The sequence below is a fragment of the Dermacentor silvarum genome, chromosome 1 (genome assembly GCF_013339745.2).
Source record: "Dermacentor silvarum isolate Dsil-2018 chromosome 1, BIME_Dsil_1.4, whole genome shotgun sequence".
Classification (NCBI taxonomy): Eukaryota; Metazoa; Arthropoda; class Arachnida; order Ixodida; family Ixodidae; genus Dermacentor; species Dermacentor silvarum.
Window position 1 is genome coordinate 53,375,719 of NC_051154.1, and position 16,711 is coordinate 53,392,429.

General features: G+C 43.7%; 1 protein-coding gene across 7 annotated transcripts in view; it reads right to left on the minus strand.

Annotated features, from left to right (window-relative positions):
* The window catches only part of LOC119463320 (alsin), a 119,911-nt gene that overhangs the window by 60,441 nt on the left and 42,759 nt on the right, over positions 1 to 16,711 (minus strand). For all 7 annotated transcript variants that reach the window (XM_049668133.1, XM_049668122.1, XM_049668127.1 and 4 more), the window contains 2 exons: positions 5,932 to 6,060; positions 3,750 to 3,878 (listed from right to left, as the gene is read on the minus strand). In XM_049668133.1, the coding sequence (XP_049524090.1) occupies positions 3,750 to 3,878; positions 5,932 to 6,060 (258 nt within the window). The remainder of the gene's footprint in view (positions 1 to 3,749; positions 3,879 to 5,931; positions 6,061 to 16,711) is intronic.

Below are 16,711 nucleotides of genomic sequence, written 5' to 3' on the forward strand. Positions count from 1 at the left end.
GAAGCAACCTCCTGATGCAACCATGGAGGATACCAAGCACCTAGTGAGAACGAGTGACCACCACGTGACGGCTGCGCTAGTGACTATGTTAAACCATGTGTGCCATTACCCTTTCTTGTCGCCAATGATGTTCCAATGCCCATCCCACGAATATCATCATGATACTTGGCCAATACAATGCAGCTCAACAGCCTCGTTGTGCGTGATGCCAGCGCACCTCTGACAATGACAAAAGGGAAACGAAGAAAGCCTACTGCATGTCATCTGTTCAAACAAATACGCCGTGCGTCCCCACACAGTACTCTCAAATTTACACCTGTGCACCGTCAGTTTCGCAGCCTTTCACAACCACCACCCAATCCAATGCTGTGAAAAGTTCCCTTATGTAGAACACCTGGGCACCCCACCACACGGTCTGAAATTGCTACGATAATGCCTGTTGCCACCTCCCAGCACCTGTGCTACCTCCCAGCTTCATCACTACCGCTTCTAAATGACAACAACGCTGCAGACCTCACCTGGCGTGCAGCAGTCAGTGTCAACTATGTGAACCTCCTATTGCGCGCAGGAGCCAGTTTACCTAGGGCAGCTTTCCCAACCACGAAGCCAGTGCAAAGGTGTCCTTGTCGGCATCGACACAGTCATTGAGAGCTCAATGACAAGCACTGACTGAGATAAGCAGTCCATGGAGACATCTTTCACATGACCAGCACGCTGCCCTTAGGCCCCAGCATTCCTCTTCCTCACGACTGCTGGACTTCCCAGCCTGGCTCTCTCTTCAATCGCCCTGAACTTTGAAGCCATAATGTGCACGCTATTTTCGTGTTTTCATGCACTATGTGAATATGGTACAACGCAAACTTTGTATATACTACTCTTATCTGTAGCACCACTGTAAATACATTTGAATAACACACTGTGTGCCAGGCGGAGGGCACCTGCAGGAGCACTACTATTGGCTGCAACTATGGAGGATGAAGAAAACGAAGACAGCCTCGCCGAGAGAACAACAGCTAACCGGTGGCCAAGAAGAAGAAACACACCGGATCACTTCGTTGCTGACGCTTTCTTAAAAAGACACTAAAGGAAAATATTAAGTCAAGCTAGATTGAAAGATTAAGCTTCTGTAATAACGAATTCGTCATTCGTAATAAAAATCAAGCTTTCATGAGCGACAAAATGACGAAAATAGAAAATCGAAGTGGCGCCATCTGTTTTCCACTATGATAGCTCTCATCTGTGACACCCAACGTTTATCGATACTTCTTTAGTTTACGAACTCCTTGCTTTGCCTATGGGTAGCAGGCGGCCCGATGTCGTTCTCACCACTGCAGTGCTGCGGTCCACCTTTGGGCCAAGTGTGCAAGCATCGTCTGATACTGTGTGATGGTGAGGTGTGTCCAAACCGTGTGATGCGGATAAACACCTCACCTTGCCGTGACATAAGGCAGTTGAAATGGGGCTTTTGTAGTCGCGTAGTTACACACAACTATCGTCAATTGCTGCATAAACGACTGCGCACTATACGCGTTACATCCTCGCTACCCTCGGACAGAACGACTTGATTGTAGTTCAAGAGTTCCAAGCTCGCATATTTTTCATGTACTTCTGTTTACAAATGTCCTAGACAAACGCAGCATTTTGCCAACTTACATGCACACTTATAAGCAGCTATTTTCTGTTCAAAACACAACATTGAGTTAAAGGGAGGCATGCCCACTCACGCCGAAGTGTTACCCTGTTTTGACGTCAGCTAGCTATATAAAAGCACTGAAGTTCTGCTTCTTAATGTTGAAATTTGAAGGCTGGTACATGTGCCAGATCTGCTTGGTGCACTCATTTGTCATAGAATACTTTAAAAGTTAGCCCTATGATCTGAATGTGCTTCAAATATTTTAGACCTCATGTAGATACCCTTATTGCACCAGCTACATGTTCGGCAGCTAGCTCTTAGTTCAATAATATTACAAAAGTCACGTTGAAAAAAAAAATGCATCCCAACTTTACCATTAGCGTAAAAGTTAAAAAGCACGCAGAGTGGAAAATATGTCACCTTTATTAAACAAAGCGCTCATCACGAGCACACAATAGTCAGCGTTCTCCCCAAGTATATCATTAATGTTTGGTCATTTCATGCTCCCGCTGTGCTTTAATTGTACCCTCAATTTCCTGGTATTTCATTCATGTGAAAAGTGCATGACGTGCTACAAAATGGAAAAGATCTCGAATTCGATGACTTCGAATTTCAGGGAAACGAGAGTGCAACACTCGACGTGACCATGTCTTTTTTTGGCTTGTTTGTGTGTGTATGTGTGTGCACGTGCGTGCATGTGTGCGTGTGTGTGTTTGAGCTGAAGACATACGTCCAAAGGAAGGTGCGACTCTTGGGGAGGTTTTCCAGACAGGGCGCAACGGGACTCTACTACTTGATCGTGTGCAAGCTGGATCCCTTTACCTAGGAGATCTTTGATTTTTTTTGTGGAAGCAAAAGCAGACTGGAACGACTGCAAGCAAGGAATTGTGCACATCTTTATGTATGCCCACACACCGTGTTCACTTTCGACAACCTCGCCGCTTACGGCATATGTGACGTGTGACATGTGAATTGATTTTGTCACCTTCCTGGAACTGTACATCAAAAACCTTGCATGTGAGGTATCCATTGTGAACCCAAGTAGAGCCCCAGATTGATTCACACAAGCAGAACACCTGCAGCCGCCAAGCAGTATGCTTCGTATATAGAGCTAAATAAAGAGCTTACAAGAGCCGTAACAGAGGCATAAGGGGAGGTCACATGGAGATGATGTCAAATCCTCCACTTTGGCAAGGGCGGGTCAAATAGAAGAACAGCAGCGGGACTCTCAGCAGCGATTTTCAACGCAACAATGTGCTATATTGGCCAACAGAAAATGATGACAGACTTCTAGACAAATATTCTGTCGACTTACCTCGACTTAAGGGACACTGAAACGATTTTGTACAAACGTACCGAGTCATTAAGGTAGGTGCTTCTGATCATTAAATGACACATTTAAGTGCTCCACGTAAGATGGGTAATCAGTTATAAGGGTTTAAAGAAGTGCATCGCTACCAATCACAGCGACGCCGCTCCCCTGAGTTTTCAGCCGCCCCGTTGCCATCTAAGTAGCACGCAAGCTATTTGAACGGCTACCCATGTTGCATCATCAATAAATTTTCCTCCTTTTTGGTGAACAAATGTTATTCGCAATAGTTGGAATGTTGTCACTACAATTTATCACTACACTCAAGCACTTCCGGCACACAGCAAGGGTCGTCTGCTTGTGTTCCGGTGCTCCATTACGTTACAATGTGCCACTGTGACGGGACACCACATGTATTCTGTAATTACTGCAGTCTCCTGTTACAGTATAAGCACCGATATGCTTAATGAGCGTACTGGTAGGCCTTCAGAGCTGTTTTCGATGTGCCTGTGGCGATTTGAGCCCTATGGAGCGGTAAAAGGCATGCATTCATTTTTTCGAACTGCCCGATTTTTTGGACATTTTCACAGTCCATAGAGAGTCAGAAAAAAACAAAAAAAACATCGACTGTATTTTCCTTTAGCGTCCCTTTAATAAATGTGGCTGCAATCAACTTAACTAGCGCGAACCCCACAGAATAAACACCTTTTATTGAATACTTATCTGCCGCCTATTTAGGGTTTGAAACACAAATGCTAGCTGCTGATAAATTCATACTATAACAGCCATTACTGTTGACACACTTACATGTGAGTGAACAAACTTGTCATGAAACAACACAAAATGATGTGTTGCAAAGCGGCCAGCTGAGACAAGCTGCAATGGGTACGTTTTACTGTCACGCAACATTCGGCATTCTGGCAGCCTGTATATGTCCTGAAAGAGAAGAAAAGAATGTTGGAGGAAGAAAATGTTGCATTTAAAAAGGCTGAATGCGCTTTCTGCAATGCTCCTTTTTGCCACATTCGGTGTCTAGAGCGACCATAAATCTGCAGCTGAAATTCTGTGTTGTTCATATTACTTGCCAACATGCTGCTCTCCAGACAGTGGAGGGGGGGTCCTGCCATTTTACTACCGTACTAGCGCCATCTGCCGAGTATGCGGTAACTTACGCGTAGGGTGTTCTGGATGTGACCGTATGCCCCAGTGTGGACGTGCCCTTAAAGTGCCTTAATGTACAGTCAACCACAAAAGTTTACGGGATGCGGTTTTCTCTGCAAATGTGAATTACAGCACTGTTAAGGCGATGCACTTTTAATTTAATGAATCACTGTGTCGGTGGTGAAGGTTAATACATGCTGGAAAATTTAATTTGAGGCTGTGTCACCACGCTTCGCGGGAATTCAGCTTCTTGGCAGATCTTGTGTCCCGTAAACTTTGGCGGTTGATGGTACTTATTCATTAGATACACATAAATTGAAATTCATTGTGTCCGCTGTCACACAGAACTTAAAATGCCACCACACTGCCCCACCCATTTCATATCACTAACCTTTTCCTTAAAAGAATGACATAAAAGATGTCTCCTAAAAAGTAAAGCTATGCACCGTGCAACATACATAACCTTAAATGTGCCTTCTCCCCACATGTGTAAAATGTATGAAATGATTATTGCACTAAGTTCACAAAACATGTAACAAGAACTCGCGACAAGTAGGGACCGAACAGAAAGCAAATAGATAAAAATGAAAGGTAATTTATGGCATACTCAATGCAAGAAAGAAAGGACAGGTCCTCATTTCATGCTGCTGTAATTCACGATGCATATACAGGGTGTTTCAGCGAACACTTTCAAAAATTCTTGAAGGTTGCCTGTGGCAGATAGCACAATTCTAGTTCATGAGCTGGTCTACTCGAAGAGGCGGACATCACTTGCACAAGAAACTGTAATGCATAATCAAATAATTAACAGAAATTCACTAATTAAGTTTTTAACTAATTACCTGATGGCCCATATTGCAATTTAAAAATTGTAGCCATGGAGTTCGCAAAGCGGATCCACTTGGAACGAATTCTCGGGATGACACCAGTTTCGAGATATTAATTCCCGAACTTTGCGGAGAAATGCACTGGCATTCCAGTTAGGTTCTTAACAAAACGTCGCTTTCTGCATTGAAGCACAAAATTAACTGGAACGCCAATGCATTTCTCCGCAAAGTTCTGGAATTAATATCTCGTAACTGGTGTCATCCTGAGAATTAATTCTAAGTGGATCCATCTTGCGAACTCCACTGCTACAATTTTTAAATTGCAATAAGGCCATCAGGTAATTAGTTAAAAACTTAATTAGTGAATTTCTGTTAATTATTCGATTATGCATTTCAGTTTCTTGTGCAAGTGATATCCGCCTCTTCAAGTAGACCAGCTCATTAACTAGAATTAGGCTATGTGCCACAGGCAACCTTAAATAAATTTTGAAAGTGTTCCCTGAAACACCCTGTATATACCAACTAGCCCAGTTTTCCCACCTATTGTAATTATAGCACTTGTTTCATGTAAAGCTCATCGCTATACCCCATAGCTCAAGCGTTTCTAGGAGCATAGACACAGTCCTCAACCAGCAATTTACTTTGTTTTGCTAGTCAAGAGTCTAACTTTGAAGCATAAGCAACAATATGCAATCTCAATTAAAACGCACCATGTCCCATGACAAGCCCAATGTTTAAAACATTGTATGTAACAGGATGAATCTGCACATTAGCGTGGTTCAAACAGCCGCCATAAATGTGGGAAAGTGGATAAGGAGGGTGGCATGCCATAAGTGTCATGAAAGCCATATTACCACAAGCATATGAATTCTTTTCTGCCTTCTTTTTACATTGCATTAAATCTTATATTATGCATTTACTTTGCTTTCTTTTCTTTATTTCTTTCTTTTTTTTTGAGAACTGAGGCAATAAAAGCATCACCAATGAGAAGGAATGCTTACTGCTAGCTTCTGGCTCACAGAGTCCCAAAATGATTTTGTTGCCTCTGCCAATTTCATTTCTTTAGTTGACATATCATACAAGGCAAGCCAGTCATTTAAGCAGGACTGCAGGCTACTCCAAAGCTTTGTCTGCAAGTAGAAAAATACTTATGTTGAAAAAAACAAGCACACATTAATTTTCCACTAAAGACATGATTTTTGGGTGAAACAGCACTTCTGAATGGGAGATGAGGAGACTATATTACAAGCACTGGTCCCGTTCAAAAGCACTATTACCCAAATTAGCACACGGTTGACATTGTCAATGCCAGACACACCACAACTCCATATTCCAAGCTTTTTTTGTTGCACTGTCTTGAATTGATATGTATGACATAAAGCATTTTTAAAGCTTTGGATTTTCAATGAAAGGTGAGTTTAGTTTAGTTACATACACAGCATGTATTTGTTGATAATCAACAAATATATAATTTACACAGAATATGAATAAAGTTGAATCTCGTTGATACGATCTTCACGGAAACCAAGAAATAAAGCCTTGTCGGAGATTAGCAGAAGACGAAAAAAAAGAATGGATTGTGGGCTGCTGCCTCCGCGCCTGGCGCCAAGAAGTGCGCGCAACGTTATCATCATCATGAAAGCGTTTGTGTGTTCGTCTCTCGCCATTAAAGGCTTCTTTGAGTGTATCGTGGCTCCGTGACATCGAAAAGGCGTTCCTGCAAGCAGAGATACGAAACGAGGACCGTGACCTGTTCAGATTTCTATGGTTTGACAAAAGTCCTGCTGTTCCTTTCAAGGAAGAAGTGGTCGAGGTTTGGCGTATGACCAGAGTACCCTTTGGATCCACAGCAAGTTCCTTCGTGCTTACGGCTACTATACAGCATCACTTGAAGACACAAGTTCATCCAAAGAAAAGGGCCGTAGCACAGCTACTTCTGAAATCCTTTTACGTCGATGACCTGTTATTCGGAGCGAATGACTTAGAAGCAGCGCCGACTCTTTACAAGTGCACGAAAGAGCTGATGGATGATGCTGGTATGCTTTCAAGGAAATGGAGCTCAAGCTGTAGGCAACTAGAACGACTGTTCGACTCCAATGATGTTCTTACCCCTCTAGCCTATGAGAACGCTGGACATCAAGAGAGAGTGCTAGGGATGGGTTGGTCCAAAGCAACAGATGCCTTCATCTACAACCCGGAGAACATCTTTACTTTCTTGGAGAAGGCGAAGGACACTAAGCGTTTTGTGCTCCAGACACTATCGAGGATATACGACCCATTAGAATTTCTCGCACCATACGTAGTGCGAGGGAAAATGCTGTTTCAGCAGTTATGGGTTTGGAAGGTTGACTGGGACGAAGCTCTTCCTGATCACATTGCGGAAAAATGGCACGACTGGAGAAATGAGTCGATCCATTTGTCAAAAGTCAACGTTCCCCGTCACCTCATGAGTGGAGTTGCAGAACCGCGTGACCTTCAGCTACACGTTTTCGTCGACGCAAGCACAAAAGCGTACGGAGCTTGTGCATACCTTCGTGTAGAAGATGTGAATGGGAGGGTGGCTAGCACTCTGATTGTCGCCAAGTCAAGGATAGCCCCACTGAAAGCTCTATCCTTGCCACTAGAGCTAATGGGTGCGTTAACAGGAAGCAGGCTGTTAAAATATATAGTGGAAAGCTGCGGAGATCTCATGCCAAGAGCGCAATGTTTTCTTTGGACTGACGCAACCATAGTGCTTGGCTGGTTACAGCGAGCGCCTTTGACTTTAGACGTCTTTGTGAAGAACCGGATCACAGAAATTCTGTCTATTACTTCGGAATGTAGCTGCTGGCATTGTCCAGGAGAAACCAATCCTGCTGAACTGGCTACCTTAGATGCACTGGCTACCGAGGAACACTGGTGGCAAGGACCAGCTTGGCTGAGTAAGGACCCGGAAAAATGGCCAGCTGTGAAGCATTCACAGCCCCAAATCAACGACATCCTAAGGATACCAGCGACAAAACCAACGACGCTTCACTCTACAGGAAACGCAGAAGAACTTTCAACTATTATTACTGAGGTTGAAGCGGCGCTCAATTCACGACCTCTAACGTATTCTAATACTCAAGCAGGCGAGCCAGTAGCCCTCACGCCAGCGCATTTCCTAGTGGGCCAGCAACTTACGACATTACCAGAAGGAAAGACATTGTCAGAACTAGTAGCCAGCCACGATCGCAACGACTATCAGCGCCGTTTTCAACATCGACAAAAAATTATGAATGACTTCTGGAAGCGATGGAAACATGAATATTTGCTGCGACTACCATCGGCTCATCGCTCACCCACGCATCACTCAAGAAATTTAAAGGTTGGCGACATCGTAACAGTCGACATTCCCAACACGCCCAAGTTATTCTGGCCTCTAGCCCGGGTTCAAGAGGTGTACCCAGGCACCGACAGATTTGTGCGTGCCTGTTTAATCCGATTACAGGGAGGCAAAGTCTTCAAGAGGCCAGTGCAGAAGCTACATCGTCTAGCACTAGATGTCACCACATTTGAGGCCCCGGAGGATGTCGGAGATTAGCAGACGACGAAGAAAAAGAATGGATTGTGGGCTGCTGCCTCCGCGCCTGGTGCCAAAAAGTGTGCACACCGTTATCATCATCATGAAACCTTTTGTGTTTGTCTCTCGCCATTAAAGGCTTCGTTGAGTGGATCGCGGCTCCGTCTTTTCTGGCGACGCGACCGAGTGGCCGGCGTTCCGCAACAAGCCTATCATCTGAAAATCGTATCATTAACGTATTATCCAACCAAATCATATTATCTGGAAAAGAAAAAAAAAGTATCATTCCCAAAAACGGATCATGCAGAATTATATCAATGAGGTTCCACTGTATATACAAGTACATTAATATCATGGCCAACCTGAGGCTTTACATACTGCCATTACTGAAATGCAAAATATTTACAAATAAAACAAATTACAAAAGGAGAGACACAAAGTAATCAAACAAACTAGCTGTTCTTCTGCAGGAATTTTCGCATACTGACATCAGGCAAGTAATTTTTCTATGACTAAGTACATGCCTTCTTGGCATTCATGGCATTCTTTTTTTCCAAGATTGCTGCACTCACTTTAATGTAACTATTAGAACTTCACAGTGTTAACACTTTTCAGGCAGTGGCAAAAGATACCAACATATTATGGTATGGTATTATGGTGCTGCATAGGAACAATAGTTTTCTACTCTTTCAAATATTACACAATGTGTACGAGCCTCATTGGCCAACTCCAAATATAGCTTCACTTTGGCTAAATTGCTTCTAAATGGGTAGTATATTCTTTTGAAGGAAGCTAAGCAATGCTTCTGGGCTGGCAACTGTCTAATTACTTTATTAACATCTTTTAAATAGCACCTTAGCAGACAATGCTGACAACTGGTGGTTAGCAGATAAAATGCCAATACCAGAACATAGCTTCTGAGATTTTCAGTGGGCTGCAGGCACTTTCCAATCTCAGAGGTCATGCACAGGTGCCGTGTGCATTCTGGGTTATGTGTTATTTTTGCCAAGCATAAATGGCGGCATTTTACTTAGTTACAGTATCAAAACTGTCTATTTCTGTAAGCTTTTTATGACACATCCCCTCATAGCTCAAAAGTAAAATTTTGCATGGAGGCTTCTATGTATACACAATATGAAGCTAGCCTTTTTAAGTGGTTCAAAATTTACATGTGCTTGGCCTTTAAGGAACATCAGAATCGGGAAATGTTGTAAGACTGCATGTTCATTTAGGTCAAGGATTTGTGACTACACAAAAAACAACACCATAGACGCACACACTATCATGCCTTACATACATGACTTCTAACTGTGAAAGCATTTAGCGAAATACAGTAGAACCCCGCTGATACGTTTTTCACGGGACCATAAAAAAAAACGTAAGAGCCGAGAAACACAAGAGCTGGGAAACAGGAAAAATTGAGAAATGGGAGTAGTGTTAAACTGCACACAATATTATTTTAATTCTTAAGTGTGAAAAAAAGTCATAGTTTTGCCTGACAGCCAAAGTACTGATTGCGATAGAAAATTAGTAGACAGCTGTACAAAGTAAGAATAGTAGTTTTATCGTGCGTATAAACTTGTAAACATTCGCTTATTAACTATATTAACAAGCATGGTGTCAGTGCCCACAGGCAAACATGAACACATCACACTCGATGAGCGCAGACACGTGCTGTCAAACGCTGGCGTGAAGAATTTAAACGCCGCTGCAGAAGCGAGGGAAGTGACCTTCGTGCTGTTGTCTATCACTTCAACGCAAACTGAGCGCCGAGAACACACAGCACGCACAAAGCTACAAGCCACCGACGCACCTACACTACGTAGACTCTGCCCTTAACGCAGATCGCTTTCAAGATACAGCCCGCGCGACCGCGCGCCGCCGCGCAGTACGCAGCTGATGCCAGAGCACAATGCTGCCCGCTATCCCTCCCCCCTTGTTCCCTCGCCGGTTCGTCGAGCGCAACGGATGAAGGCGCGCTTCCTCCCTGCTTTTCTTTCTTTCGCCCGCGAGATTTAGACGCAGTCGTCGGCTCCCCTAGCACGCGTTTCAATCGCACATACAGCATACGGCGCGTGGCGACGGCATTATGGCCCTTGGACTTTATACGGAACATCTATGAGCCAAAACCAATTTTAGGGCCACAACGCGTCATAAACACCATCTCTTGATAGCAAATACAGATCTTAAGGGCCATACTTTTGGTGGCGAAAACCGAAAATACGTCATAAGTGTCGCCCTAGCACTTTGGGCGGCCAATGCCATCGTCAAGCAACCAAGCCAAGCGACATGAAAAGTAAAAATGCCAGCTCGGGCCGGCGCGGGGTGGCAGTTTGCAACGTATGATGTGGGAACGGTCCCAAAGTTGCGACGTAACAGCGGGGTTACCAATGCATTGAGTTCTATGGGAGCTGTGCCGGGACCGGCCGAAAACAACGTAACAGCCGGGAAAACGCAGCACCCGGGAACATAACAGCGGGGTTCTACTGTATATCAGAGTTTAAAATTTTTTTTTTTCGCTTCATCACAGTACACCGTAGCACTATGGAGCATTATGGCACTAAGGTCAGGCCACGGAGAAAGAATTATTTAGGAGGCGCAACTCGGCTCCTTCCCGCGTCGTCAAAATGCCACACAGGAGCACGGTGGCAGAAGCCGTGACAGCGCCCCCTACCAAACGCCGGACGCTGACGTATGGTCATGTGACGGTTTGTCGAAGCGATGCAGCGGATCCGTGACGTGGCGAGCGCGCTCTTTCGTCTGCTCGCGCGTGGCTGCTTGATGCCAGTGCGTCACGTTGGCTACGATTGCAGATCGTCTGATTTTTCAAGTGCGCTAGTTTCTTGGTCTTACTGCCACATAAAAAGCATGTGATCCTAAATATTAATCTGGAAAAAAATATGCATACCAAAACAGCCTACAGGTCTTTTATCCCTTGAGTGCAACCCGCGCTGGCGCAAAACTTTTTGGGTGGTATCCGACAACCCAGCGCAAGTAGCCAGTAGCAGACGACGCCGGGCACTGTCGGAGACCGCGGCAATGGAGGAAGGTACTTTTTTTTTTCCATCACCGCGGCCACGCATGCACCACTCCAACCGCGAGGGACAACAATAGTTCCTTGCGGTGCCACAAGGGGTGCTGCGCCAACGTGCGCGCAATAGCACGTGTGAAGCTACACATCTCCTCCTCACCCAACGTGACATTATCACGACAAGTGCTCACGCTGGCGCCGGCCCATAGTTTCACCTCCTGTTATACTTTTTCCGTGGATCAGGCATCCACTTCTAGAATTCTTAGAAAGTGCTCAGCTTGTGCGTTGTCACTGGTATTCTAGTTGATGTAGTATACTTGAGTACATAACTCAGCTTATATGTATAGGCATCCACTATTCTATCCACTATTATATATTCAATGTGCAGTCTTTGTCAGTTTTATGCACTTTTTAACAGTGTGCAAGTATACTCAATGTGCAGTCTTTGTCAGTTTTATACACTTTTTTAACAGTGCTCTCAAACTGAAGATAACACCAATTATTATTAAGCCTGTTTCATCAAAACTAATTCAATATACGCAGCAAGCAACTGCTGAAAATTTATGTATAACTAGGCAACTTAATAAGTCAGACAGCTGAATTGCAAAGGTAACCAATGGGCTTGACACTTGCTAGGTATCTAAATTAAACCCAAATGATAACCATTAGGCCCTAGCTAAAAATTGCCAGTTGTCTGTCTAGTAAGCCAATGTGGGAAAAAAATATTGAAAAAAAAGGGGAATTGAGAATTCAAAAGCCACCTATAGTTAGGGTTCCACATTTTCAGATTAATAAGATAAAATAAAAAAAGCTCACCATTAAAAAATTTACAATTCAGATTTATATATATATAAAAAAAAACAGAATTTCAGGTTGCTCAGTTGTAATCCCGTGACCATGTCCTCACTATCTTCGCGGAAAAATGTGTGAGAAGTTAAAAGTATTCCTTATGACAACAAACTCCTCACACAAACAGTCCATCAAACAGATGTTCCAAAATAAAAATTCAACCTGCTCTCAGTAATTAGGTAACAAGAAGCAGAGTCTACTCTTTTGCATGATGTGTACCATCTCCTTGATGTGCACCTGCAGGTGTTGTTAAGTTGATGGAACGGCACACCTGCCACAGTCATTGCATGGACATCAACTGTATACTTGACATTTTAGATGAGGAGAAACGCTGTGAAGTCATTCACAGCTACCAAGGAAACTATGCTACTGCTGCAGAAAAGTGGAGCAGTGGAGCTGCAACAAATTCCTCACAACTTGCAGTACACCAGTGAGTCATTATAGTATGGCGCTCAGATCTTGAATACAAACATGAAGAGGGAATTGCCAGCAGCATTTGACACACTGGTCGTTTCCTGCTACTATACCACTGGGGGCATGACACTACTGCTACTTGGCGATAAGTTCTCAGAATATCGGGTGAATGCGGTTGAAAAAGCCGTTATGCCCCTAGTTCTCTGGAGGATGCACGCCCGAGAATGGCCCGTCATTTCACATAATGTGCTAGATCTACTGGCTTTTCCTGTATCCAGTGTGAACATTAAAAGGCCCTTCTCAGTGGTTCATTCCATAAATCAGAAAGATTGCACCGCAATGACCAATTCCAAAATTGTTAAATATGTACACTAAGTTGTAACTGCAATAAACCCTTCTGCTTTTGTGAATGTTGACTGTAAATAAAAAACATTCCTGCAGCTATATTTCCATTGTTCTTTGTTTCTTTCCAGTCAAGCTTGCTCCCCCCCAGAGGTATCAGTGAAATTAAAAAGTGATTAGCAATTAAAAAATCCCCCAAACTTAATTTCATTGTGCCAAAAAAGAAAGCTTCAATAAACTCCAAACTATGCAGAAAAAATTAACTCCGATAAGCACCGTCTGATTTTAGCCACAAGTAAACTGCGGAACTACAGAACCCTACCTAGAGCTTACAAGCTTTCTTAATTCCTCACTTAGGTCGCTGAATGGGCATTCAATCCACAAGCACTGCGATGAAAACGCCAGCTGTAAGGCACACACACTAATTGAGAGTCAACAGGCACTTAGGGAAATGCAAAACAATGTTTCTCTATGTGACTGGAATAAAAAAAAAAAAAAACGCGACAGAAGTGCAAAGTATATTGTTCAGTGCATAGTACCTAGCAACGTTACTAGAACCAACTCAGTTTCGCAGCTCCACATATTGGCCAGCGCAAGAATGTGGCCCATGCGGTGGTTGCACGAACTAACAGCTCTGCGGTCGAGTCCGGCTACCGGTCGGCCGCGTCGGCTGCTGCTGCAGCAGCGCGGCAGTTGTGTATTGCACACGCGTTCGCTCGTCTACGTCGATTTATTGCTCCACTAAAAAGCTATACTGCCTTCGTAATTAGAGTTCATGGTTTTCACCATGAGTGACAGCTTCGCAAGCGCTGCAGTACGAATCCTAAGGGCGATGTGTACGCTTCGATTTCAACGGCTATGCCATACTGCGAAGCTACTCCGACATCGATTGTGACCATCGATATACCGCCAGATAAGGCAGTACATAATCGATTATGCTGGAGGGAGATAAAAGCAGGACAGCTGATGAGGGAAGAAGAAAAAAAAAAAAAAAAAGAAAACTACCATAGTGTGAAAAAGCCTTTAACAATAAATGTTTATTTGGCAATCTGCAAATGGAGAGTTCCCTTCCATCCTATACAAGGGCGTCCCAACTATCATGCACCAATATTTAAAAATATGCAAATGCCACGAAGCTGGACAAAACGAAGGTAATTTTCTCTGCTGTCCCTGCAGATACTCAGATTATTTTTTGCATTCTGCCTTAATACACAATTAGTCTCAATTAATTAATCAACTTATCAAATATTCTAACTAGATGAAATGTGTCAATGAGAAGATTGTAGAGCAACATAAAAAAATCCCGATACAGCTTTCTGTTGCTCAATACGTGCTACATAAGTGTTTTTCCGAGCGTTAAAGAAGCCCGCAAATACACGCAAAATTTCCGTGCCACTGGCCGCTCAAGGCACTTTGCGTATATTCACGGCCTTTTTCACGCCCAAAAAAACACTTTTATGTAGCCCGTATTGAGCAACAGCAAGCTGTATCGGGAGTTTTTCATGTTGCTCTACAATTTTCTGATTTACTCTTTTAATCCAATTATACTTGAGAAGTTGATAAATTATTTAAGACTAATTATGTAATTAGGCAGAACGTAAAAAATTATCTGAGTATCTCCAAGCGATGGCAAACATTACCTTGGTTCGGTCCAGCTATCTGGCATTTACATGTTTTTAAATCTTGGTGCATGATAGTTGAGACACCTCGTATAAGCCATGCATTTCCTTGGAGAAAGTTAGTTGTATTGTGCGCTGGCCCACCCCCAAATTTCAAGTTGGCCCACCCCAAAATTTCAAGATGGCCCACACCCAAATTTAAGTTGGCCCACATCCAAATTTCAAGTTGGCCCAGCATCAAATTTAGGTTGCCCCCACCCACCCCCAAAAAAATTCAGTTGGCCCACACCCAAATGTCAAGTTAGCCCACCCCCACATTTTAAGTTGGCCCATTCTCAAATTTCAGTTGGCCACCCACAAATTTCAGTAGCCCATGGCAAATTTCAATTGGTCCACGCCCAAATTTAAGTTGGCCCACTCCCAAATTTCATTTGAAACACACCTACTATAAGCTTCCCCATGCATTTTCTATGGAGCCCTGTGTATCCCGATGAGTATTCCCTCGGATCATTTTTTAAAATTGTTCCTTATATCTTATAAAGGTACCAATCATCTACATTTACAGTGGTGCCACTGACGAACTGAGATTTGAAGCAATTTTTGGTGCAGCAAAATCTTAATTTTGGAGCAGTTTGGAGCATCCAGATACAGATTTCGGAGTGCTTTGGAGCTAATAAATGCCAGCTGATGGACACGTCCTAAGCTATTTCAAACACTTATAATAGACAAGCGTTATTCCAGAAAGTACTCGCTTGCTGTAAAACAATGTTGCTCTGCCTCTAAATACGTGAGTTTCCCTTTAATTTAAATGAAGACAACAAACCTGTTCACACAGTGTGCTGTAATTAGTTTATTTCAAGTTGAGTGCAGCTGCTCAGATGTAGCCTTTTACATCGTATGATTTTTTTCATTGACAGCTAACACTTTGTTATGTTTTCAGCAAGGCTCTAGCATCAGTCAGAAACACCTGGTCAGGCTCAATGTCATCAATGCTTTTCTAAACCAGGCCAGCCTTGATGAGCTCCTCGTAACGCTCAGTCATTGCTTCAGACGAGACCAGGTACTTTTCAATGGTCTGTTATTCCTCGTAAAGCTGAAGCCTCTGTTCAGTAACTGGCTGATTCACAACTGGCGTCGACCGATTATTTCGACACCAGTAATTCAAACAAGCTCGATTATTCGGACTACTTTGAGGCACCGTTACTGGCCCATAAATTTAAAGTATAAGTACGACCAAAATTTCGGACACCTTAAGGTACGTCATTCTACTTATATAATTCGGACTCTGCCTGCCCGACTGCGTGCTAATTTGACTGCCGAGTTGAGCAGAAATAGCAATATTTTGGCGTTGATACGTCACTGGCATCGCCCCAGCATGGTTCAGCATGGTGGTCGGCCATGTTGCTGACACCTGCTGGATACCGAAATTAGCAAGCCTAGTTAATGCAGCACCGACCGCGCCCACACCGTCGCGCTAGCGAACTCCGGCAAGCCATTCGGAGGTGCATTTGGGTTGGCTCCGCGCGTCCAGCGTTTATTCATTGACGTGTTAACTAGCGACACGGTCGCGGCGACTTAAGTTGTTCAAGCGGCGCCGACTACACCCTCGATGTCTCTGCCGACGAGGACAGCAACTGCTTAAAAAAAAAAAAAAAAAAAACGCCTTCATTGGGCTATGCTAGCGCAGTCAATTTGTAGTGATGCATTCCGCTCGATTCTATATGCCGCCCTTATCATCCACCGTTCTCTACTGGCTGATACCATATAATGCAGGCGGAGCGCCGCTCTTACGCCACTGACAAAGCACAAGGAGTGGCAGTGAAAAAGGCATCGCTACAAAATAGCAGTCCTGTTGCCAAAGGTTGAAGATTCGGTGCATGCATTAATGGTACTTTCGTCTATTTGTGGCGACAGCATAACAATGGCAGAGATACGGACTGACCAGATCGTAGGCAAGCGTACGTTGACAAACTTCGGCTTTATTT